The sequence below is a fragment of the Oreochromis aureus genome, linkage group 9 (assembly GCF_013358895.1).
Source record: "Oreochromis aureus strain Israel breed Guangdong linkage group 9, ZZ_aureus, whole genome shotgun sequence".
Taxonomy (NCBI): Eukaryota; Metazoa; Chordata; class Actinopteri; order Cichliformes; family Cichlidae; genus Oreochromis; species Oreochromis aureus.
In genome coordinates, this window is record NC_052950.1 from 12,963,904 (window position 1) to 12,991,197 (window position 27,294).

The 27,294-nt window shown below is 40.6% G+C and overlaps 1 protein-coding gene across 3 annotated transcripts; it reads left to right on the plus strand.

Moving 5' to 3' along the window:
- Positions 1-1,398: 1,398 nt before the first annotated feature.
- LOC116318817 (NLR family CARD domain-containing protein 3-like) lies at positions 1,399-23,754 on the plus strand. Of its 3 annotated transcripts, XM_039617675.1 has the most exons (10): positions 1,399-1,508; positions 5,408-5,545; positions 7,059-7,175; positions 17,115-17,193; positions 17,342-17,570; positions 17,739-19,533; positions 19,630-19,800; positions 21,384-21,557; positions 22,644-22,690; positions 22,864-23,754. In XM_039617675.1, exons 2-10 carry the CDS (start codon positions 5,457-5,459, stop codon positions 23,433-23,435), a joined length of 3,273 nt encoding a protein of 1,090 aa, XP_039473609.1. In that variant the 5' UTR covers positions 1,399-1,508; positions 5,408-5,456; the 3' UTR covers positions 23,436-23,754. The 3 variants fall into 3 exon arrangements, with proteins under 3 accessions (XP_039473609.1, XP_039473611.1, XP_039473610.1); XM_039617677.1 differs by lacking the exons at positions 1,399-1,508; positions 5,408-5,545 and having other exon boundaries at positions 7,106-7,175; positions 17,115-17,230; XM_039617676.1 differs by lacking the exons at positions 1,399-1,508; positions 5,408-5,545; positions 7,059-7,175 and having other exon boundaries at positions 16,253-17,230.
- Positions 23,755-27,294: the final 3,540 nt, after the last annotated feature.

The window sequence follows — 27,294 nt, forward strand, 5'->3', positions numbered from 1 at the left end:
TCCCTGTTCTGCCGTCCTCATCTGCCATCTCTGAGTTTCTCCTGCTGACCTTATGTCCAGGTTTGTTTGTTAGTTTCACCCAGTTTAGGTTTATGTTCAGTCCTGCCCTCACTTCTGTTATTTTCACTGTAAATAAACCTCCACTCGCATCTCCATCTTGGGTCCTCATTTATTCATCACACGACTGCTGCCCCAGTTGTGACATGTGCGTCTTCTTTTTGTTTTCATATTTTTTCATATTTATATTTAATTGTGTTTTGGTTTGTGTTGTTTCACTTTAAATTTGTTTAAAAGAAAAAAGGTGAAAATTTAAATGGTTAAAAGTTGAAATGTAAATAGTCGTTTTTTGTATTATATGATTTATTTATTACATTTTATGTGGAGTGAATAAATAAAAGTATATTTACAGTGACCGCTAGAGACGAAGCACGTACAAACTCCGAAGCACGTACAAACTCCGAAGCACGTACAAACTCCGAAGCACGTACAAACTCCGAAGCACGTACAAACTCCGAAGCACGTACAAACTCCGAAGCACGTACAAACTCCGAGCACGTACAAACTCCGGAAGCGCGTACAAACTCCGAAGCACGTACAAACTCCGAAGCACGTACAAACTCCGAAGCACGTACAAACTCCGAACGCGTACAAACTCCGAAGCACGTACAAACTCCGAAGCACGTACAAACTCCGAAGCACGTACAAACTCCGAAGCACGTACAAACTCCGAAGCACGTACAAACTCCGAAGCACGTACAAACTCCGAAGCACGTACAAACTCCGAAGCACGTACAAACTCCGAAGCACGTACAAACTCCGAAGCACGTACAAACTCCGAAGCACGTACAAACCACAGTAGAAGTGCTCCAGGACGCTAGGGGCAGTGTTGAGCTTTTGTTACCTAGTGGCTACACAAGCCAGGAAGTACCAACGACCGGATTCGGTTTGTGGTAGTAACAGGTAAATGAACATTTTTTTTTTTTTTTTAAATTATTTGAATATATATGAGTGCTTGTGTATAAATACACAAACAATACACATGTTTTCAATTGTGTAATTTAATTGATCTAGGTAGCTCTGTTTTTGAAGTTCAGTTAACGCTAGAAATGTGTTTTGGAGTTTGTACGTGCTTTGGAGTTTGTACGTGCTTTGTCTCTAGGGGCCACCGTATATATTTATATATAAACATATATAAATAAAACCACTTTTTTTACATTAGTAATTCCTTTTGTGCATAATTTTATATTGTTGTTAATAATAAATTAATTCAAGCAACAAAACAACCTGAAGAGTCGGTTGGGAGCCGAGAGAACCGACTCTTTTTAGTGAGACGAGCCGAAAGAGCCGGTTCTCTAAAAAGAGTCGGAAATCCCATGACTTCTGCTGAGCCCCTCCCACCTGGTTCACTTCAGGTGAAGCGCTGCCTCCTTCGAAGAAGCAGCTGAATTGTTTGTTCGTGTTTAGTGGCGAGTGGGACTTTTACTGTTTTGGCTCTGCTTCAAGAAACTGTAAGTTTGCTTTGTTTCCCCATTTAACCTCCTGAAACCCAGCCTGTTCTTTATGTTCTCTTTAGTGGACAAAAATAGTTAAACTGAGAGATATCTCTTCCCCCCCTCTGTTTTCAGGAGGTCTGTCTTTAGGACCTTTTACTTTTTATTTTTGTTCTGTTATGCGTTCTTTGTTTGAAGACAATATAGCATGAGTGGGATATAGATTAGTATGAGCTGTGTGCAGCTAAGTTCCAGCAAAAACTCTAAGTCAAGTTAAGAAGTCACAGCCTATGAAAGACGAACGATGTCCGCTATCTTCTGGATAAAATAGATGTAGAGTAGAACAGAGCAACCAAGCTAGTTGATGTTCGGTGTCTCGGATTAATTGGTGTTGAGCAAACAGATGTGTCGTAGATTTCCTCTTCAGGAGACGCAACCCACAAACCAGGAAATGAACGCGGTCAGTGCGCGATTTAACCTGCAGCCTCGAAACATATTCAACATGTAATCTCTGTTTTTAAAAAAACAAACAAAGAAACAAACACACACAAAAACTAGGTAACCTATGGTTGGCCCTTCTCCAACCGAAAGTAATGTTGACTGACAGAGGCGCAACTTAGACACAAGATTAAATTACACCGACCAAAAGTTATAGTAATCGTGCATCTTCATTATAATTACCCAAACCATTTGAAGAGGAATACCTATCAGTCACAGTTTTTATCTCATCACAACAGGAGTTTCTCTTTCACTCCATCTCTCCTGCTGAGCTTGAAGCAGCTGTCCCTCACTTCCTCATTCATAAAGTTGATGATAAATATCGTATCTCAGTGTATTAATCTACTTAAGTTTTTGTGAAATCCCAGTTAATTCACTCCTCAAAGACCGTTTTAGGATGAGCTCCATTCTGTTAAGACTAAAAAAAACAAAAAAACAATCTGTATCCGTGCAACTACCAAACATGAGAGAACTACTTACTGCTTAAGAGACACTGTGAAAGTGGACAGTGTTTGTTTTCTTTTCTTTTTGTTTTTTTTTCTAACATAAAACCCATTGTTGCAGCTAGGGGCAACATAAAAGTGACCCCTTAGACTGCTGTTTAGTTTTGGCGTCCTTGTTTTCCACTGAGTTATCGGTTCTGTCTCTAGGTAGCAAACATAAACTAATGTAAGTCTGTTAGCAGCAACTAACCAACACAGTGATGACATTCTAGCACAAGGGCCCTTTAAATTAAATTTTAAATTTAACTGGTATTACTTAAATCCAGCTACACAGACAATGCTAAATTAGACTGTTTTTAGAGCAGGGCTCTGTGATGTTAATTATTCTTTATACATATAAGGTCTGTCCCAAAACCTAGGCCACATCCTTCGGAGGACCTGGCCTTCGTGGTCGTCGTCTGCTCCTCGTTTGCTAATATATAACAGGACATCGGAGTAAATTCTTGACCATCTCACACTTCTGTTTAATCAGTTTTCTATTTGACGCTTATTTTGCTGTGTGAAAACTATAACTTTAATTTCAGCCAAACCAATTTACCCAGGAACAAGTAAAACACTGAAAAAAGAGAAACGATAACATTTTTACGTTATCTAAGTGACTTATATATCATTTTTAGCCAGAGTAGTGAAAGACCACAGGGATCTGAAAGCGATGTGCTCGGAGTCCGGTGTTCTCGCCAGCTCTAGTGGGCCTCAACCTCCCGGTCACCCTCGAGCTGGTGGGTAACAGACGTCTCCGAAAACGTCAGAGCACTTTTGCATATATGTGATGTCCTGATAAATTGAACAGATATTTGACACAGATTACATTCTCACCTAAAAATATGTTAAAAGTTTATTTTGTGACCAAGAAAGAGTAATAAGAGTAACATTAAAACTAAGTAGCTGCCTCCATTGTTGGAAACTGGAATTGGCTGGGCCGCGCTATGAATCTTGGGATAGGTTGGGCCATGAAGGATACACCCGACCCATCCTTCAAATTCGGAGAAATGAAGGACGCATTTGTTGGCCGCATTTGGAGCAGCCTTCGAATTGGTACAGCCTTCGTCGCCTGGCTGTGACGTAATCGGCCTTCAAATGTGGCCTCGGTTTTGGGACAGACTTATAGTGTTGTATGTCCTCTTTAAAGCATGACCCTACATTGAAAACTGCAAAACACATAGAAATGTGGTGAGGGTACCATTTGCTGAGGCCAGTACTACAAGCCAGGTTTTATGTCATTTGGGTAATTTTGTTGTTAACCCTGTGATTTCTGTACTACAAAAGCAAATTACCTCTCACCAGGCTATGTTGCCATGGTAACTTGTGCTGCAAATCTAATCTTCTCTGCTGTTGTTCCAGAATAGAGATCAAGAGCTATCGAATCTATATTTTTGAATAATTTTGAAAACTTTACTGAGATCAACAACTGCTAGTTACTATTTTTACAGTACACTTCCTCCCTGAGGTCAGAAAAAAACCCTCCCACTTCTCCTGTTACTGGCTGGTTGAGTCACTGTACTTTGTTTAATTATAGTCTCATACTGTCTGACCAGTCAGACAATATATTTTCAAGTGAAGAGATGAAGGGAGTGGCCTAAGCACACAGTTTGTACACAAACAGTTAAAACCTGTATTTAAATGAAATTAATGGTTTTTAGTGGAACTCTTCATTTGATTTGTCTTCATTAACAGGAGGTTTTTCTTTTTCTTGTGAATATTTAACTTTTTTTAAATCATGAGGGTGAGTGAATAAACATGTAGATTAACTGTTTCTAGTTTTTCTGTTTGTGTTTGAGCAGCAAAAGAAACTCTGAATTGTCTGAAAGTCAGACTAGTGCAAATGTCCTGATAATGTATATTCAGAAAACCTGAGTGCTGTAGGATTCATGTACATTCAGCAGAATGTCAGAAACCATCACTCAGATTCACGTTTAATCTAGACACTGAATCTGTGTTGTTTTTTGTTTCCCAGAAGAAAACTGTAGTCTCACCATTAAAGTCGAACACAACAGCGTGCTGCTGATTCTGTCATAAAATAAAATGGTTTGTTATAATTTCTGAGTTTATTCATCAAAGATTTAATCCATGTCCATTCTTCTTAAACTATACATGAAGTTATTGCTATTGTGCAGTGTTTAGTTAACATGATCAATGGTGTCAGTGTTTATGCGACGTCTGTGTGTTATCCATGCTGATATACATTGGAGGTAAATATGTATGAATGATACTGGAACACTTATCAGATGATTAATCAATAGTAAATTCTAACATTTTGAATAACTGATGATTTATTTTTAAGCAAATATCTGCTCTAAGGTTTCATATTTCTTTAAGAAACTATTAATGTAATATCATGAACAGTCTGAAACTCTATTTGGCTCCTAACTTCTGATATTTCATGAGAAGAGCTGAGTGAATTAAAAACACATTTAGAATTTTAATTGATAATGTAAAAATGCTTAGTAACACCCATGTTTGGCTGTCTACTTTAATCTTAGAAATTAGAAATGGAACACTACTAGATAGAAGCAACAGCAAATCAATCAGTACAAATTAATACAATTCTCTACACAGTAAGCAGTAAAAGGTATTGTGAAGCTTTCAACTCTGCTGATCGTCTTTGAATCATGGATCAGCTGAAATGTTTAAACATTGTGTCAGACATGTTAAATTGACTGAATATTAATGGACTGAAGCTTCCAGTCACAGTGAATCAGTGTGTATCAGTGAATGCATCGTGTGTGCTTCATGGCTCCATCTAGTGGACCGATAGTAGAAGTGGAGCAGCTGATGGGAGCTTCACACTGCTGTCTGTCTGCATTCAGCTGACACTGAGATGAAGCAGGAAAGATGCAGCTGATATTTGGACAGCACACATGATGGAAAGGAGGATTTCAGTTGATGTGCACATGAAGATTTGTGTTTCCTCTGCAGGTGAAGGTAGAAAGTGTGTGTGGGCTGATGTGGATGTGAGTTCAGCAGCATGGATCAGTGTGAGGACAGAAAGGAGGGAGTCCCTCCCTCTAAAAGCACTCTGTATGGGGAACATGAGAGCCAGACCAAAGCTCAGAGGTGAGATGACCATCTCTAACTGTCCATGACTCTTCTCCATGTGACAGCTCAGCACTCAGTATTATATTTCCCAGTTTAGGTTAAAATGCAAGCAGCCACATTTGGTACCATCTGTGAACCTCTTGTAAAGCTTTTCTTTGTTAACCCAGAAAAGAGATTATTTCAATACTCAATGCATGAAGCCACAAATTTATGGACAAAAACCCAATTTCAAGTGACAAAACTGATTTTAGCTATGTTCCTTAGGTGATAAAAGGTAGTCTTTGTTCTCTCTGTTACATGAGACTTGGAGAAAACTGTGTCAAACCACACGCCCAAGTTCTTGACCTTCTCCCTACAACTTGTGACATAGTCATCAATTTTCAAGGTGAAGTTTTGGGACAAGTAATGAAATTTGAGGTCCAGTGACCATCAAATCTGTCTCATCAGCAATAGGAAGCGGAAAATTATCAGGGAACCAGCCCCTAATTACAAATAGACAAGCTTTTCACACTAATGCGTTAAGATTAATAACTAATGATTATATGCAGAGTGATTTATAACCAGATACAGGGGGGAAAGAGGTCAGTAAAAAAGAAACACTTGAGCATCATGGGAAGCAACCAGCAGCCTAGGTCTATTTCTACATATCTAAGGAAGGATTCTAGTTCACCTGATCCAGACCCAACTCTAAGCTTTATCAAAAAGGAAAGTTTTAAGCCTAATCTTAAAGCAAAAAGGATGTCTGTCTCCTTTATCTAAACTGAGAACTGGTTCCACAGAAGTGGGGTCTAAAAGCTGAAGGTTCTGCCTCCCATTCTACTTTTAAGTCCTCTAGGAACCACAAGTAATCCCTCAGTCTGAGAAGAAGTAATTACTGAAGTTGACTGAGAATGAAGAATCAGAAAAAATAATAAATGTTAATATTTATTATTTATATCAATATTTAAAACATAGCTGTACATAATGATACTATTCGATGTTTTCAAATAATTTTCTTCTCTAATGGTTACAATTTTCTTTGAAGAAATTCATGAAGTCATTACTAGTTAGTAGATTAAAGGAATACTTGGCTCAACAGACCTCTTTTTTTGTCATCCTTGCTACAGGATTAAGAGAAACCTAGGGTTTTCTCATTTTCTTCAGTCACTGACTGAATAGTGAGATGTTCAAGGATTTATGGAGGGCTTTTTACAGAGCAACAAACTATTTTTCCACGCTAATTAAATATCTACTAAATTAGTCAATTTTAGACAATTTGGGAGACCCTACCAGGGGGCAAAAAGCCCCTAGACAACATAGCCCCTGGGATCCCTGGGACACACAAACCCCTCCACCACAATAAGGTAGCGATTCACAGAGGGGGTTGATTAACCTCATTAAAATCATTACTGATTTAATTTAATTAAAATATGCTATACAATAATATTGCCTGATTTGAGTTGTTTAGTTCATCATTTGTGCCATTTCTAAATTTTCATCCTTGCTTTATGAAAGTGTTGCATTTAGAAAATCAACATTTGTTTTCTTTTAGGATCCAGCAGAGACCTGAATCTTCTGGATTACCAACTAGCTGTGTGTCCTTAATGAGTGACCATTCAATGCAGATTATTACCGAGTTTAAAGAAGGATGGCCTTCTGCGGCAAATAGGTAATCTGTATCTAATCTACATAGATCATTCCTTTTTTCTGGATAAATTGTTCAACAATGCTTAATGTCAGCTCGGCTCTTTTCACGCACAAGGTGTGTGTGTGTGTGTGTGTGTGTGTTGGAGTTTATTTAAAAACACAAAGTGTAAAGAATGGATGTTGTTTAAGGCGTTTCTGTAGTGAAAAGACCGTCTGTCTGTGGGACTCCAGTTGTTTCAGCAGGTGTCTTCTTTGTACTTTTGTTCAAGCACAATGTATGTAGGGACTTCAATTTAAGATGCTACATAAGTAGCCCCTGTCAAAGACATCATAGAAAAATGTTGTGGAGTGGTGGAGGCATTGCATATCGAATGAAAGGAAGTAGCAGAAGTATTTGAGTTTATTTACTAGCAACTGTTTCACTGTTTTGAATCTGAGTAGACTGACTGACTTTGACTTTAGAATTCCTTTATGCTGTGGTGAGGTGTGAGTTTGAGACTGAGGGGGAGTAAAGGAAATGGACCAGCTAAAATGCTGTACATGCAAGAAGCAAGTACAGCAAGAAAGGGTGGGGAAAGAGCATTTCACAGTAGTGTGAGAAAATGTTTGCCCGCTTTGTAATTTTTTGTGTGTGTGTGTTTTGTCAGAAGAGTGTGAGAATCCCCGGCATGTTCGTCACAAATGGAAATAAGGGAAGTTGTTGTGTCTGTTAAAGCGTAGAATCAAATAAAAAGAGTTATGTATGCATTGCATTGCTAAAAGATTAATAATAAATCATAATGGGTGTGCATGAATTAAACGGTCCTTAAGACATTTAAAAAAAGGAGGAGTAATTTCTGTTTGTATGAAACTTAAGAGTTTTTAGGGAAGTTGAGCTGCAGCATTGTTGGGTGGAGTGGAAGAAAAGAAATGCACTAAAACTGCAAGTCATGCCAGTGCGTCAAAGAGCAAAGGGTGGACCTAAGGAGGAACGTGACATGTCCATAGATGGTGTTTCCGACCGGAAGATGTCTAGGCATGTCTAGATAGGTCTGTAAAGGTGTATAAAAATGAGAGGCAGAAGCAGAAAGGGGCTTTTTCCTCTAGTCCCGAGCCAGTGAGTAGGATGCCAGAAGACTGAAGATCTGCGGTGAAAAGACTTAGAGCGAGGGACGACAGAGGAGAAGTCATAGCCCTTCACTGTGTAATTCAGCCGCATTGGGCCAGCTTTTCAAGGTCATGTCACAGCATCTCAGTCAAAATCAGGTCAGAACTTTGACTAGGCCACTCCACAGGCTTCATTTGTTTTTCTTAAGCCATTCAGTGGTGGACTTGCTGATTTGTTTTGGATCATTGTCCTACTCCAGAAGAAGTGCACTTCAGCTTGAAGTCATGAACAGATGGCCTGACATTCTCTTTGAGGATGTTTTAGTAGGCAGAATTCATGCTTCTATTTACCACAGTAAGTCTTCCAGGTCCTGAGGCACCAAAACGGCTCCAGACCACCACACTACAACCCCCATATTTTATCGTTGGTATGATGTTCCTTTTCTGAAATGCTGTATTACTTTCACACCAGTTGTAATGGGAGCAGTCATACACTGTGCTGCTTCACACAGGGCCATGTAGGTTTGGCTTTTTTTGCCTTCAATAATAAACACCTTCATTTAGAAACTGAATTTGTTGTTTAACCATGTTATCTTTGTCTAATATTTAAATTTGTTTGATGATTTGAAACATTTATGTGGGCAACCATTTTTTCACACCACTGTATATGCAGTGCAGGCAGCTGGAAAGGGCAATGTCCATAGGGCAGAAGCAGGTGGAAGGGCAAATATGTAAATGTAATGCAAGGGGTTGAAAAGGAATTATTGAAGGAAAAAAGTAGTAGTCGAAACCCAGAAATTTAACACCCGACCCTCATCTCTCGTGGCCCAGTACCAAACGACTCATGAACCGGTACCGGTCCGTGGCCTGGGGGTTGGGGACCGCTGCTCTAGTCCAGTTTCATTGTGTTTTAAACCACTGCATCTTACAAATTCTCTGTGCAAATTCTGTGCTCTATGCACCTTAGCATCTGCGGATCTAGCTGTGTGATTTGCTGAGTTGCTGTGATTCCCAATTGATTCCACTTTGTTATAATACCACTAAGAGCTGACTGAGGAATAGTAGTGAGGAAATTTCACAACTGCACTTGGCATCCTATCCCTGTGCCATGCTGGAATTCACTGAGCTACCCAGCAAACACAATCTTGTATGCTCTCTCTCTCACTCCCTCTTGCTTTTTAATCAATAATATCAATTGCATTCAGCTTTTGATCAGCAGTGAACTGCAATCCACAGGCAGGTGGTGGTGGGGAATTAACACATTTATTTAAGCTTGTGATATAAATTCACATCAACTTTTTCAAGCAGACTACCACAAACCCAAAACAGATTTATACTCGCTAAATCCCCAAAAGTTGATTCTGTTCATTTGAACGTAGCATTTTCATTGGGAGAAACGTTTCGGCACTAATCCAAGTGACTTTTCGATGAGTGACGAAACATTTCTCCCACTAAAAACGCTACATCCAAATGAACGGAATCCAACTTTTTGGGATTTCCTTACCTGAATGTTTGAGCATGCATCGAGATATACTCTTGTAAAAAGTAACATAAAGACAAGCATAATGTCTACGGGTATGTAACAAAAGAGAGAGGCCCGTTAACCAAGTCCTCAGAAATGACTGGATGAGGTTGTATAACAAGCACACTTACAGAATTTTAGAATAGACCAGTGTGATACAAAGCACCCAGCACACACAGCCTTGCAATGTACGCGAGTTTATTTACAAGTGCTTTTAACTTTTAGATCATGCATTTTTCCACCCCTGCCTCTTCCAGCTTTACAAACCACAGCATCCTACTCAAATAGGGGAACTATGATTAGATGATGGAGATCAGCCGTTTTGGTCACCCTCCCTTGACACCGCAGTCTGAACCCACTGCTACACTCCTACCCTGCAGCTGAACCACAAGCCACAACTTCCACAAAGTGTCAAGATATTCATTTTACTCAAATTTGTATTTGGTATACTTTTACAGTGTCCTTCGATGTTTTGCCCCAAATCCCAATCTCACAATGAAAATTTTCCTAGGTAAGTCAGGGAAGTCGCGTATGGGGTGCAACGAATGAACATTTCCTCATTTTCTGGATTAGCTTCTCCTTTTAGAATGCAAATCTAATATGTAAAAGGGATTCTGTGTTTAGAAAGGCACATTTTTCTGTGCTTTTAAGAGCCTTTTAAGAAGCATTTGTGATTGGATAAGGAAAATTTGCCTTGGTAGTCACACACTTAAAGTGTCCTCCATAGATATAGAAAGAATGTGAAGGGATAGAGCAAAATAGACTAGAGATGATATTATTGATAAATATGTACATGTGTACGTGTAAGTGCACACATTCATTTGGGACTGAATATAGATGATCATCAGGGACCATCTGTGTATTTTTGTTTTTCTTTCATGATGCATACTTAATTACATAGTATGCAAGTTTTAGGTTAATATACAGCTGTTGTAAATTGTAGGAATCTAAGGTCTCCATTGCAGTGGAAGGTTATGGATCCAAATCCAGGGAAATCTTTATATCTAAAGCTGAGGGTTAATCAATACAATTGAGTCAGTGAGCTGAGATAGGACTGGGCGATATATCGAGTTTTTAAAAAATATCGATATATTTTTATACGAGATATAAGATGTGACAATATCGTTTATATCAATATAGTATATGTTACGTTATAATTATACTTGTGGAGCCGCAAGTTTGCTTCTCTTTCGTCCACTTTTGTCTCTATGCAACGTTACTCGGCCTCGCCTCTCCTTCACTGAACACAACTCCCTCTCCCCCATAGCGTCACCTGCAGGCAACGACAAGATAGACACGGCAAATCTCGGTTAACGAATTACCGCGGATTGCCCCGTGCGTGGGGCTGGACGGTGTCAACATGTTAGCGAGCTAACCACACTAACGAGCTAACCGTGCTAACGATATGCAGCCCACAGGGGCTGCACAGCCTAAAATCCTTTCATTTTCTCAAAAATCGACAGTGCGCCTTATGTATGAATTCTGGTTGTGCTTGATGACCGCGAACCGATTTTATGTGATACACAGCGCTCAGCAATCTGTCAAAAACTGTTTTAGTACGACTTTGGTAAGCTACGGAGCTGCACCGCTTGATGGATTGTCAGAGCATTACGGCTACCGTAGTCTGGAGCCTCGCAGAGTAATACGTACTGTGCTTCAACGTAATATCACCGTATTGTGTGTGTATAAGGACCATAAATGGCACCTGTTAAGTGACATGGTTACGAAGCGGATTTCAAACTCAAGGCTGTCAGTCACGCAGTAGAAGTTGGGAACAGAGCAGCTGTGAAATCTGTCTTTGTTATTATGCTCAGCGTCTTTTAGTTTACATTTTGACTGCACAATTGTGAGCTTTTTGTTATGCACAAAAACAACATTGTTTTCTTTTATTTATGGAGTATTATTATTTAATAAATGCTGATAATTTATTTTTGAGTAATTTCTTCATGTACATCTACGCTGTATGTTAATAAAAGTGCCTGTGTGACATCTGGGACACAGCTTTGACTAAGAACTCTTTTTGTTCTTACTTTATGGCTTAAAAAAAAAAATATCGAGATATATATCGTATATCGCCATCCAGCTAAAAAATATAGAGAGATGAATTTTGGGTCATATCGCCCAGTCCTAACCTGAGAAATGCAATTTGAGGATTTTGTTTAATTCAATTCAGTTCAATTCAATTTTATTTATATAGCGCCAAATCACAACAAAAGTCGCTTCAAGGCGCTTTATATTGTACAGTAGATCGCACAATGATAAATACAGAGAAAACCCAACAATCATATGACCCCTATGAGCAAGCACTTTGGCGACAGTGGGAAGGAAAAACTCCCTTTAACAGGAAGAAACCTCCGGCAGAACCAGGCTCAGGAGGCGGCCATCTGCTGCGACGGTTGGGGTGAGAGAAGGAAAACAGGATGAAAGACATGCTGTGGAAGAGAGACAGAGACTAATGACAGATATGATTCGATGCAGAGAGGTCTATTAACACATAGTGAGTGAGAAAGGTGACTGGAAAGGAAAAACTGAATGCATCATGGGAATCCCCGGCAGCCTACGTCTATTGCAGCATAACTAAGGGAGGATTCAGGGTCACCTGGTCCAGCCCTAACTATATGCTTTAGCAAAAAGGAAAGTTTTAAGCCTAATCTTGAAAGTAGAGATAGTGTCTCTCTCCTGAATCCAAACTGGAAGCTGGTTCCACAGAAGAGGGGCCTGAAAACTGAAGGCTCTCCCTCCCATTCTACTTTTAAATACTCTAGGAACAACAAGTAGGCCTGCAGAGCGAGAGCGAAGTGCTCTAATTGGGTGATATGGTACTACAAGGTCATTAAGATAAGATGGGGCCTGATTATTTAAGACTTTGTATGTGAGGAGCAGGATTTTGAATTCAATTCTGGATTTAACAGGAAGCCAATGAAGGGAAGCCAAAACAGGAGAAATATGCTCTCTCTTTCTAGTCCCTGTCAGTATTCTTGCTGCAGCATTTTGGATCAGCTGAAGGCTTTTCAGCAAGTTTTTAGGACATCCTGATAATAAAGAATTACAGTAGTCCAGCCTGGAAGTAAAAAATGCATGAACTAGTTTTTCAGCGTCACTCTGAGACAGGATATTTCTAATTTTAGAGATGTTGCGCAAATGGAAGAAAGCAGTCTTAAATAGTTGTTTAATATGTGCATTAAAGGACATGTCCTGGTCAAAAATGACTCCAAGGTTCCTCCAGTAAGGTAATGCCATCCAGAGTAAGAATCTGGTTAGATACCATATTTCTAAGATTTTCAGGGCCGAGTACAATAACCTCAATTTTATCTGAATTAAGAAGCAGAAAGTTAGCGGCCATTAAGACATTCCTGCAGTTTAACTAATTGGTGTGTGTTATCTGGCTTCATGGATAGATAGAGCTGCGTGTCATCTGCATAGCAGTGAAAATTTATGCTATGGCTTCTAATGATGCTGCCTAGGGGAAGCATGTATAATGCAAATAGAATTGGTCCTAGCACTGAACCCTGTGGAACACCATAATTGACCTTAGTGTGTGAAGAGGACTCTCCATTTACTTGAACAAATTGGAGTCTGTTAGATAGATATGATACAAACCACTGCAGCACAGTACCTGTGATGCCTACAGCGTGCTCTAATCCCTCTAATAGGATATTATGATCAACAGTATCGAACGCTGCACTAAGGTCTAGCAGGACAAGCACAGAGATGAGTCCACTGTCAGAGGCCATAAGAAGATCATTTGTAACCTTCACTAAAGCTGTTTCTGTGCTGTGATGAGCTCTGAAACCTGACTGAAACTCTTCAAATAAGCCATTCCTCTGCAGATGATCTGTTAGCTGTTTGACAACTACTCTTTCAAGGATTTTTGATATGAAAGGAAGGTTGGAGATTGGCCTATAATTAGCTAAGACTGCTGGGTCTAGAGATGGCTTTTTAAGTAAAGGTTTAACTACAGCCAGCTTGAAGGCCTGTGGTACATAGCCGATTATTAGAGATTGAAGAATTAATTAATGGCAGGACTTCTTTGAGCAGTTTTGTAGGAATGGGGTCTAAAAGACACGTTGATGGTTTGGAGGAATTAATTATTGAAGTTAACTCAGAAAGATCAATTGGAGAAAAAGAGTCTAACTTAACTCAATGGTACTAAAAGTAGCTCTAGATGATATTACATCTGTGGGATGATTATTGGTAATTTTTTCTCTAATGATAAAAATTTTATTTGTGAAGAAGTTCATGAAGTCATTACTAGTTAACGTTAAAGGGATTGTTGGCTCAGTAGAGCTCTGACTTTTTGTCAGCCTGGCTACAGTGCTGAAGAGAAACCTGGGGTTGTTCTTATTTTATTCAATCAGTGACGAATAGTAAGATGTTCTGGCTTTGTGGAGGGCTTTCTTATAAAGCAGCAAACTATTTCTCCAGGCTAAATGATCCTCTAAATTTGTGACACGCCATTTCCTCTCCAGCTTACGAGTTATCTGCTTTAGGCTACGTGTTTGAGAATTATACCACGGAGTCAGGTACTTCTGATTTGAGGCCTTAGTTTTCACAGGAGCTACAGTATCCAGAGTCGTCATGCGTGGTGAGGAGGTAAAATTATTAACAAGATAATCGACCTCTGTTGGAGTAGCGTTCAGATAGCTGCTCTGCTCTATGTTGGTACAGGGCATTGAAGATGATAACAGTGGGTGGATTATATTCTTAAACTTAGTTACAGCACTTTCAGAAAGACCTCTACTTTGATAAAGTCTACTCTCCACTGCTGTGTAATCAATTATTGTAAATGTGAATGTTATCAGGAAATGATCAGACAGCAGAGGGTTTTCAGGAAACACTGTTAAATGTTCAGTTTCTATGCCATATGTTAAAACAAGATCTAGAGTGTGATTAAAGTGGTGGGTGGGTTCTTTTACATTTTGAGAGAAGCCAATTGAGTCTAATAACAGATTAAATGCGATGTTGAGGCTGTCACTTTTAGCATCTACATGGATGTTAAAATCACCCACAATAATTATTTTATCTGAGCTGAGCACTAAATCAGATAAAAAGTCTGAGAAATCAGAGAGAAACTCTGTGTAAGGCCCAGGTGGACGATAGATGATAACAAGTAAGACTGGTTTCTGAGTTTTACAGCTGGGTTGGACAAGGCTAAGCATCAGGCTTTCAAATGAATTAAAAGTCTGTCTTGGTCTTTCGTTAATTAACAGGCTGGTGTGAAAAACTGCTGCCACACCGCCCCCTCGGCCTGTGCTTCCAGATTTCTGGTAGTTAGAATGACTCGGGGGTGTTGATTCATTTAAACTAACATACTCATCCTGCTGCAACCAGGTTTCTGTAAGGCAGAGTAAATCGATTTGTTGATCAATTATTAAGTCATGTACTAACAGAGACTTGGAGGAGAGAGACTAATATTTAATAATCCACATTTCACTGTTTTACTCTTTGGTTCAGATGTGGATACTGTATTGTTCTTTCTTTGTGATTTTTTATGTTTAAGTTGTTTATTGCTGGTTTTTGGTTTGTTTTTTGTCATTTTGGGAGCTGACACAGTCTCAATGGAGATGGGTTTTTGGGGGGGGTAGCAGGAGGAGAGAAGCTACAGAGAGGCGTGTAAGACTGCAACTCTGCTTCCTGGTCCCAACTCTGGATAGTCATATTTTGGGGGGTTTAATAAATTGGTCCATATTTCTAGAAATGAGAGCTGCTCCATCCAAAGTGGGATGGATGCCGTCTCTCCTAACAAGACCAGGTTTCCTCCAGAAGGTTTGCCAATTATCTATGAAGCCCACATCGTTTCTGGGACACCACTCAGACAGCCAGCAATTTAAGGAGAACATGCGGCTAAACATGTCACTCCTGGTCTGATTGGGGAGGGGACCAGAGAAAACTACAGACTCCGACATTGTTTTGGCAAAGTTGCACACTGATTCAATATTGATTTTAGTGACCTCCGATTGGCGTAACCGGGTGTCATTACTGCCGACGTGAATTATGATCTTACTGTATTTACGTTTACCCTTAGCCAGCAGTTTTAAATTTCCTTCAATGTCGCCTGCTCTGGCCCCTGGAAGACAATTGACTATGGTTGCCGGTGTCTCTAGCTTCACATGTCTGAGAACAGAATCACCAATTACCAGAGTTTGACCCCCGGCTGGTGTGTCGCCGAGTGGGGAAAAACGGTTAGACACATGAACAGGTTGGTGGTGTACCTGGGGCTTCTGTTTAAGACTAAGCTTCCTCCTCACCGTCACCCAGCCGCCCTCTTTCCCCAGCTGCTTGGGGTCTGCCGGGGAACAGCTAGCAGGGCCTATGCTATCTTCGGCTGCACCAGCTACAGGGGCCTGGCTAGCTACGGGTGAATGAAGGGTGCAAAGCAGAGTCTCCAATTCAGTAATCCTGGCCTCCAGAGCTGCAAATATGCTACATTTGTTACAGGTATCATTACTGCTAAAGGAGGCCGAGGAGTAACTAAACATCTGACACAATGAGCAGGAAAGTGCAGGAGGGACAGGTGAAGTAGCCATGGTGCTAACGAGTCGGCTACGAGCTAAGCTAAGCTAGCGAAACAGTAAAGAGACAGTGAGTAAATACTTTGGCTATAAATTAGGGTGAGTCTATGAATGCCTCCCCTGATCTTGGTCAATTTGAAGAAGGTTTTAAGTTTGTCTTATCGCTATTTGTTGACAGTTAAAGAGTCACCATGGACCAGTTCACCGCCAGGTGTGCTTTATTTTTCCCCCCGGCAGTTTATTGTCCCAATATAGCACTGCAGTTTGCACATGTAAGACTGAAGGCAGAGCCTCAGCTATCAGGTTCCGCTCCCGTGGAACCAACTTGGAGATTGGATTCAGGAGCCAGAGATCCTCTCTACCTTTAAGAATTTCAAACTTTCTATTTCAAAAAGCTTGTAGTTAAGGCTGGAACAACTGACCAATGTTCAACCTTTAGTTACTGTTTTAGGCTCAGGCTGCTGGGGGAGTTCCCATAATGATCACATCTGAGATCTGAACAACAGAACAACTATTCCAACCATTATAGATGAATACAAAGGACACACAGGGTCAGAAGTTATCAAAGAAAAAAACTGGAAGCACAATATAAGTAGATATAAATGACGGCAACAGTTATTATAAAATATCAGTCTTGATAAAGGTTACTTGGTGCTCAGTGTTGATGTCTTGGTAAGTATTGGTTCAATTTTGGTTCTTGTTTTTATTGAATAGATCTTCATTCTTGTGTTTTCATCCTGTGTTTCCCTTGATATTTTTTTTTTATCTTTTTTTCTCCTTTTTTTTTAACAACTGACAAGTGTCATCTATTTGATTCGAATTCCTTATGATTCCAACTCAGATTGGACCAGGGGAGCTCAGAGGTTTCCAGTGGTCAGTCTACCCAGCAGAATCAGACACACCTGGACTCCATATTTATGGTCTGTTTAGGGTGGAGGACTGCACTGACTTTCAAATGTATTTCCAAATATTTACTGCAGATAAAGATTTGCATTTCAGTTATAAGCTGTGATCATAAGGTGATTTTTGGTTCCAAAATTGTGTGACTCGTATAGTATTTTTCTTCAGGTACTGGAGGACAACATCATCACTTTTGTGAAGAATGAGCTGAAGATGATGAAGGTTACTCTGAACCGTGATTACCCAGAATGCTTGGTTAAACGGAGAGAGGATGAGGGAGTGTTGGAACGTGGGGATGAAGAGCAAGAGAGCTGCAGCAGGGAGGCAATTGTGAAGATCTCAGTCCACTTCTTGAGAAGAATGAAGCAGGAGAGACTGGCTGATTATCTGCAGAGCAGTAAGAAGTTTTCTTTAAAGATTTAAACTTCTGGACAAACAGGACATTTATATTTAATTTATAAGATTAACTTGATAACCTGGATTCAGTTACCTTTTCAATAAAAGGAAGAGGTTACATTTATAGTGAAGAATTTATGCATTGATCTTATTTAGAGTGTTGTTTCAGGAACAACTGCTGGAGCTTGTTGTGAATTTAAATCTCAGCTGAAGAAGAAGTTCCAGTGTGTGTTTGAGGGGATTGCTAAAGCAGGAAACCCAACTCCTCTGAATCAGATCTACACAGAGCTCTACATCACAGAGGGAGAGTCTGCAGAGGTCAATGATGAACATGAGGTCAGACAGATTGAAACAGCATCCAGGAAACCACACAGACCAGAAACAACAATCAGACAAGAAGACATCTTTAAAGGCTTGCCTGGAAGAGATGAACCAATCCGAACAGTGCTAACAAAAGGAGTGGCTGGCATTGGGAAGACAGTGTTGACACAGAAGTTCACTCTGGACTGGGCAGAAGGCAAAGCCAATCAGGTCATCCAGTTCATTTTTCCATTCACTTTCAGAGAGCTGAATGTGCTGAAAGAGGAAAAGCTCAGCTTGGTGGAACTTGTTCATCACTTCTTTACTGAAACCAAAGAAGCAAGAATCTGCACGTTTGAAGACTTCCAGGTTGTATTCATCTTTGATGGTCTGGATGAGTGTCGACTTCCTCTAAACTTCCGCAAAACTCCAATCCTAACTGACCCTAGAAAGTCCACTTCAGTGGATGTGCTGCTGACAAACCTCATCAGAGGGAACCTGCTTCCCTCTGCTCGCCTCTGGATAACCACACGACCTGCAGCAGCCAATCAGATCCCTCCTCAGTGTGTAGACATGGTGACAGAGGTCAGAGGGTTCACTGATCCACAGAAGGAGGAGTACTTCAGGAAGAGATCAAAAGATGAGAAAAAGGCCAATCGGATCATCTCCCACATCAAGACGTCACGGAGCCTCCACATCATGTGCCACATCCCAGTCTTCTGCTGGATCACTGCTACAGTTCTGGAGGATGTGCTGAAAGCCAGCATGAGGGAAGGGCTGCCCAAGACCCTGACTGAGTTGTACATCCACTTCCTGGTTGTTCAGGTCAAAGTGAAGAAGGTCAAGTATGATGGAGGAGCTGAGACAGATTCACCCTGGAGTCCAGAGAGCAGGACCATAATTGACTCTCTGGGAAAACTGGCTTTTGAGCAGCTGCAGAAAGGAAACCTGATCTTCTATGAATCTGACCTCAAAGAGTGTGGTATTGATATCAGAGCAGCCTCAGTGTACTCAGGAGTGTTCACACAGGTCTTTAAAGAAGAGAGGGGACTGTACCAGGACAAGGTGTTCTGTTTTGTCCATCTGAGTGTTCAAGAGTTTCTGGCTGCTCTTCATGTCCATCTGACATTTATCAACTCTGGAAACAATCTGCTAGAAGAACAACAAAAAACATCCAAGAAATTTGATACAAAAGAATCTGCAGAGAAACACTTCCACCAGAGTGCAGTGGAAAAGGCCTTAGAGAGTCTGAATGGACATCTGGACTTGTTCCTTCGCTTCCTTCTGGGTCTTTCACTGCAAACTAATCAGAATCTCCTACAAGGTCTGCTGACACAAACAGAAAGTAGTTCACAGTCCAATCTTGAAACCGTTAAGTACATCAAGTGGAAGCTCAGTCAGAATCTGGCTGCAGAGAAAACCATAAACCTGTTCCACTGTCTGAATGAACTGAATGATTGTTCTCTAGTGGAGGAGATCCAACACTCCCTTAGTTCAGGAAGTCTCTCTGCAGATAAACTGTCTCCTGCTCAGTGGTCAGCTCTGGTCTTCATCTTACTGTCATCAGAAAAAGATGTGGATGTGTTTGACCTGAAGAAATACTCTGCTTCAGAGGAGGCTCTTCTGAGGCTCCTGCCAGTGGTGAAAATCTCCAACAAAGCTCTGTAAGTATATAAAGATGTTTACTTTCATCATGTAAATAAATTGCTAACTTCTCAAGAGTAAATAAATGAATTGCCCTCATAATATTTGCTCTTTAGACTGAGTTCCTGTAACCTATCAGAAAGAAGCTGTGAAGCTCTGTCCTCCGTTCTAAACTCCCATTCAAGTCTGAGAGAGCTGGACCTGAGTAATAATGACCTGATGGACGCTGGAGTGAATGCACTGTCTGCTGGGTTGGAAAGTCCACACTGTAAACTTGAAACACTCAGGTAAGGATTCTTAAAATGTTCTCAGGTTAGGATGAATTAAACTCTTGATCTAAAATGTGGTTTATAGAAATGACAAACAGTATCCCTCATTTTGGAAGTTGACCTGGAAAATGTTTGTGATATTGGTAGTATCAAAAAGGGTAGAGGACAGTGTTGTAAACATTTGGATGTGACTTTTCTATAGGCTAGGGCTGTCACATCCAGTTTTGTGTAGCTGTGTTTTGTCCACCCACAGCCTTCATCCTTAGCTCAGTCAATGCAGCTGGCTTTGTAGGTGGTAGGGCACCATCTAATTTTGTAATGTTGCTTTCTGACATTAGTCAGGGCAACAAACAAAACCATTCAATTACTTACTGATATGTGCTATTGTAAAACTTGAGCCATATCTTACCCCCACCCACCCCCACCCCACCCTATTTTGTAATGTCACACTCGTTACAAAATGTCACACTCCCTCACAAACAGAAAGCTGAAGGTTGGATCTGCACAAGAGTATACACACACCTACCCACACACACGCAGAAAGAGGGCGTGTCTGGGATGAAGTTTTAAGTATTAGAATTATTTCATCGCAGTAATTGCATTCTTCAACTTTATTGAGCCTTGATTAGACGTTCTGATTACAGCAGGAATAACAATCAGCAAAAGCACATAAATAAAAATCTGTCACTCTGTGTAACATTATACGAGAGCCGCCACTATTGAATATATTTGAGTAATCTATTGATTAATCATCCGATAAGAAATACTTGCTCATCGTAATTATATGAAATAATAAATATTCAAAAGAGAAAAAATTTGCATGTTAGCAATTGGAATGTTATAAAATTTAGTTGCATACAACATCTGTCAAAAACATGTCTTTGTGTCTGCACGTTTAACAAAAGCAAATACATCAGCATTCTCAAGTTTATCCTGTGCTTTGATGCAAAGTTTTGTGCTGTTGAAAACAAAATGTTATGATGATGATGTAGGAGTTAATTAATATTAATAATTATTCATTGTCCAACCTAACAGCCCTCAGGTCAGTGACTCAGTTTTACTGTGAAAAAGCTTTAATTTTTATATTGCCACATCTTGTTAGATGCTGGGTAGTATGTTCCTTCACATACTCTCATAACCATCAGCTGACACTGGCATTCTGCTGAAATAGATCTCCCCACTGGTTTGACTGTGGATTTCAACTCCATGCACAGAGAAGGGTTACTGCCAGAAAAGCTGGGTATTCCTTATGGCATTCCTTATGGTATACCTTGTGTCAAGTTAATGGAGAAATGAACTTCATTCCTTTAATTTTGCAAACAGCATAAGCGAACAATCCATCTAGACCACTTAGTCTAGAGAGGTGGTTTGAGTATGCTTCTGAGCGTGTCTCTGGGAAATTGCTGCCAACCATGAAGAGGTAACATCTAGGTGGGGAGGTGTGCCCTTTTTTGGGAATGGCTGTGCCACATGCCATCAACCATCCAACCAGGACAGTTTGGCTTATCTCATAGAACAAGAGCAATACTGGAAACGTGGCCCAAGCCAACCCCCAGAGTTATGGCTCCATTTCTGCGCTAACTTCCTCTTTCGTCATGCAGGCTGTCAGGCTGTCAAATCACAGAACAAGGCTGTAAGGCTCTGGTGTCTGCTCTGAACTTAAAACCCTCTCATCTGAGAGAGCTGGACCTGAGCTACAATCATCCAGGGGATGCAGTTGTGAAGCTGCTTGCTGTGGGACAGGACCACCTAAACTGGAGGCTGGACATGCTCAGGTATGGAGACAGCTGCTGCAGCCTCAGACAATCTGGGATAGTGGCGAACGAGCAAGAAAAACATTTTCTTTTTCCTCCACTAAGCCTCTGGATGAGTATTTTCTGGCAGATATGAGTGTTATGTAAACAGTTACAAATCTAGGAACCTTTTTATTTTGCTAATTTAATACTGGTTCAACACGATCAGGAGATATTTGTGTTCAGGGTCTAGCAAGTGGCAACTTAGTCTCCCCCAGTCATGTGAAAAGAAAAAAATACATCATTTAGCTCATTCATTTCAATTCAGTTTTATTAATACAGTGCCAAATCACAACAACAGTCACCTCAAGGCACTTGATATTTTAGGGTAAAGACTATATTACCCTAAAATATAGATAATATTAGATGGAAAACCCCAACAATCAGAAAGCACTTGGTGACAGTGGGAAGGAAAAAGCCCCTTTTAACAGGAAGAAACCTCTGGCAGAACCAGGCTCAGGGAGGGGCTAAATGCTGCAACCGGTTCAAGGTGAGGAGAGGGAGATGGAAGAAAGACACGCTGCAGAAGAGAATGCAGGGCGGTGTATAATATACATAGTGAGTGAAGAAGAACTGCTGCATCATTGGAGGCCCCCAGCAGTTTAAACCTATTGTAGCATAACTAAGGGAGGATTGAGGGTCACCTAAACCAGCCCTAGTAGAGAAGGTGTCTGTCTCCCAAATCCAAACTGGGAGCTGGTTCCACAAAAGAGGGGCTTGAAAGCTGAAGGCTTTGCCTCCCATTCTACTTTTAAGTACCCTAGGAACCACAAGTAAGCCCACAGTCTGAGAATGAAGAACCCCTTTGGGAAATAATGGTAATATGAGGTCTTAATGATATGACATGACCTAATTATTCAAGACCTTGTATACTAATGATATAATGTATCATTAGTAAAGTTCAATAGTTAATACAAATGCATCTGCTGGAATGTGTCAGTCAAATGACATAAGTTGAGAGACATTCAAGTGTGTCCAAATGTTAGACTGGTCCTTTGTCAGTGTCTAAAAATGTGTGTAAAAGTTTGCATGCTGAGACTGTGATGGTCTAACCCCCCCGCCTTTCAGGGTGGAGCCTGCTGGAGTCCAGTGGTTGAGACCAGGTCTGAAGAAGTGTAAGTGTGTTTTTAATGTGATTTATAGAAACAAATCAGCACGCATTAAATCATCAAACTGTCACATCACTCAATCACATCTGTGATGTTAGGAGTCATCATCAAAGTGTCAATCCAATGAAAAGATGATGGATCAATAACTGCAGCTGGGTTGTGTTTCTTCTCTCCATCAGATTCCTGTCAACTCACAATCGACACAAACACAGTAAACGGAAAACTCAGACTGTCTGACAACAATAGGAAGGTGACACATGTGGAGGAGGATCAGTCATATCCTGATCACCCAGACAGATTTGATGACCTCTGTCCTCAGCTACTGTGCAGAAATGGTCTGACTGGTCGCTGTTACTGGGAGGTCGAGTTTAGTGGCCAGGCACTTCTGTCATTGAATTACCAAAGAATTACAAGGAAAGGAAACACTAGTGACTCTTTGTTTGGATGGAGTGATCACTCCTGGAGTGTGAGGTGCACTGAAAATGGTGTTGATTATATCCTTCACAATAAAACTGAAACATCCATCCCCTCCTCTTTTTCCTATTCCTCCTCCATTTCCACCGGAGTCTGTAACAGAATAGCAGTCTATTTGGACTGGCCTGGTGGCACTCTGTCCTTCTACAGAGTGTCCCCTGACACTCTGATCCACCTCCACACCTTCAGCACCACATTCACGGAACCTCTTTATCCTGGATTTGGGTTTGGGTTATCATCCTGGAACAGTCCTGGTTCCTGGTTATCTCTCTGTTAAGTTTAGTACCGGAGGCCTGCCCATGTTAAAGAAACTGTTTCATACTTGAGTGTCTCTGTCATTCAGATTTCAATTACATGTTGATTTTCATTTGTAGACTTATCTAAGCTAAATGTTTGTTTTACTCTTTTGAAGTTGTGCTTAAACTGATTTCTTATGTAGTTTACCAAGTTAATCAAAGTTATGAAAGACTAACTGTGACAGGGCTTGCAAAATTTCAAAATCCCTGGTAGCCCTTCGGGCAGGCACTCTTCAGTTTTTGGTAGCCCAAAATAAATTTAAGTAGCCCGAATAAAAAAGAGAGCAATTTTTTGATTTATGTTTTGTTTCCTGTTTTGTTTCCGTTACAATATTACACATTAAAGTATAATATTGTAACGGAAACAAAACATTAATCAAAAAATTGTTGAAACACAAATCATAACATTGTATAAAAATTACAATCATCAACTCAAATACTTGGTTCTAATTGAACAGAAATTTCTATGAACTTGTAAGAACTGTGTAGAACATGAATCAGTCTGTGTCAGATCCTGAATTTGAAATTTCCACTGAAGTCACGGGTAAGAGGTGAGTGGAACCAAGATCGAGGCCATTTGCTTTTTGAAGTTTGCAAAGACTGCTAAATTTTGCCAATGGTAGTTCACTCTTTGCAACATAGTACGCTGTTCTAAACAGATTTTTCAGGTTTATTTTTGGTATGTTCTTTGCAATTGGTGTTTGTTCTGGGAAAGATATTGCAAACTGAGCAATAATGCATTTCTTGCATTTCTCATGGGTTCTAATGGGGGTCTTTCTTAAAATTACTGGTCCCAGTAACAAAGGCGCTTGTCGACTCAGAAATCGAGGGAAAACCAACAACACACCCGGCAGAACATTGTTATTTACAGTGGTCCACATAAGTGGTTCGCAGGTGCGCATTCGCTGTCAAAATAAAAGACGCGCACCAGATAAGAAGTCGTGTTTGCGTACATATAAAAGGCACTGTTTTTGTCCGCTAGAGTGGGATTTTCACGGCATATTCTGCACCACATCTCTGTGCGTTCATCACTTATTTGAAGCCAGTTCACCTCCTGCAACCACTTTTCTGAGAATACGTGCTTCTTTTGCAGTTCGGACTCTGACATTTCTTTGGAGGTGGAGGAACACAAAAGTAATTGCTTAAAGGAGCTTGCTTCTTCGACATCTTTAAGAGTTCCAAACAAATGTCTGTCCTCCTCCAGAAAATCTTATGTACGCAAACGCGCGTTGCAACTTCTTATCTGGTGCGTGTCTTTTATTTTGACAGCGAATGCGCACCTGCGGACCACTTATGCGCACCCCTGGGTATTTAGCTTGTCATATTCCAGCCACAGAAATTCTTTTGTCCATGAAACCATAAAGCTGCACTTTCTTTTTGTCTCATAGTCTGATTTGTCATAACTTTTCCGTTTTGTGGTAAGCTTTTCTTTGGCTGTCACTTCTTCACCCTGACCTGTCTTATTTGGCTCAGCAGAACTAAAATATATATCCTGCTGCTTTTACACACGCACTCACATAACGGTCAGCGATTCTCTGTGCAATCAACCTCTCACATGTTTAAGCTTGCTGTGGGAGATTTCACTTGTCAGGTTTGAATAGTAAGCTAATGAATGATAAGACAATGTCAGAGGAATTGGTGCGCAATTAATCGTCACTCACCAATCAGTGCTGCCGCTCTCTATACACAGTTCGTGCGATCGCAAAGTGAAAGCAAAAAACAAGCGCAAATTCAAACGCGATTTCAATATGTCACATATTGATAGTGGCTCACCGATGCCAATGACATAATTACTCAGCTACTTTTCCGAAAGAATGCAAAAGCACTGACATATATTTTTTCTTCCTCTGATAGCCCAACGGGCAGGGCTGAGATAGATTTTGGTAGCCCGACTGGAAAAATCGCTAGCCCCGGGACGTCGGGCTAGCGATTTTGCGAGCCCTGTGTGAGAACACCTCTCTCAGGAGGTTGACAGCTTTGTCGAACCATGTGGATTTAATTGTTGTTTTGTTTTTAACTTTTACTTTCTTTTTACAGGTGACTAAAAATGGGTCATTCTATCACAAATCAACTTCTTTATGACTGTCTTCGAGTTGCACAAAATTTTTATCATACCAAGTTTGAACATATATAATGATTGTTTGGAAACTGTCAAAAGCTCAGAAAGCTCTTTGGTGCTTAACAGGTTTTAATCAAGTAGATAGGATTCACTTTGATTTAAAGTTATTGAATTTATTTTCACAGCTCCTTTATTATGCCATGGAACAGTTACCTTTAGAGTATAAATGAATCCAGTTTAATTAAATACATATCCATTTCATCCATTTTCATTGTCATTTAAAACATTTAATAAATTATTTACAATTTTAATTAATTACCGACATATTTAATTATTTAATGATGTATTTAATTCATTTTGGCATTCCCAGCCCCGTAGCTGTGTTCATGAATTAATTTTATCTGTCAGCCTCACCTGTCAAAGTCTAGGGGTGTGGTTAACATGGCCACTGCAGCTACTCTAACATCCGATTGGTTACCGATAATCGATTGCTATGAACTGGTGGTAGTGTGGACCTGTGACAGCCAGGTATCCCAGAAAGCAGTAGCGGTTTTTGATACGGGCGGTTGCCCGGGGTGGCGGCATCACGGGCATCGGCAAAAAAAAAAAAAATTGCTCGTACTCATGCTGCCCCGACGTCAGGCCAACGCAAATTGGGAATGGCATAGGCACCGATCGGTTTTCTATCGCCCATTTGCTGGGAGTAAGGCCGCCCTCAGTTTGCGAGGTGTGCCTGCTGCTTGCGGCACAGGGAGAAGAGGGCGGGGCGGCGGGGGATTCTCTGGCTGGCTGGAGCCGCATCTAATAACCAACTTGCAAAACAAAATAAAAACAAACCAACAAACACGAAAACACCAGACATAATGATACAGACTTATAATTTGCACCGATGGTTTTTCGAAATTCTATATGCGAAAAGTGAGCGCGAGAGCCCTCGGTGCACCTGCTTGTTGCTGAAGTCAAAGTAAACTTGATTGTCATCTCCGCTACATACAGTCCAGTATATAGAGAGACGAGACGACGAGGCTCCAGTTACAGCAGAGCAAGAAAAACAATAAATATAAGAAGAGTAAGAAAAGCCAGAGGGCGTGTTCGCCCGGGGCACCAAACAGGCTAGGACCGCCACTGTCCACACCACTGAATTTGCAGCATTTTTACAAACCAATTCTGGTTCATCCGTTTCATTTAACGATCCACTTTCGCTCTTCTCATTCTGCGTCGCCGCCATGTGCGTATGTAAACATAGGCACTGCGCATGCGCGTTTTACCCATATTCTATCGCGATATTTTCCTATCGTTGCCCAAAATTACACCTGTATTACCGTGAACGGTATGATATAGCCCAGCCCTACACTCAGCCATCAGACAGTCTGGACATCTGATGGTCGGGAATCAGTTTCAAATACAAAAATATCTTTCTGGAGCTGGTCAGGATTTCGTATCTTGATCAGTAAATTTGGATGCGAGTCGTCAGACTGACAGATCAGCTCGTTTCCAGTGTTTTGGGCTCAATACAGAAATTTCATGTCACCATTTTTGATCCCTGGCATTTCTGACAGTTCAGACAAAGCTGCAGTGTGATTTTACTGAGAGTTGCTCAGGTGCATCGCTTCTATTTAAAATAACCACACTACGGAGAGACAAGCGGCTGTTTACGCCTTGTCGTTAGCAACAACGACAGAAAACCCAGCGTGAATAAACCTTTCACCACATAAACCTTTCACAATAAAACGTCTTGATGCATTCTCAATCATCCAGGAAAGTAAATCTCCAAAAATTGA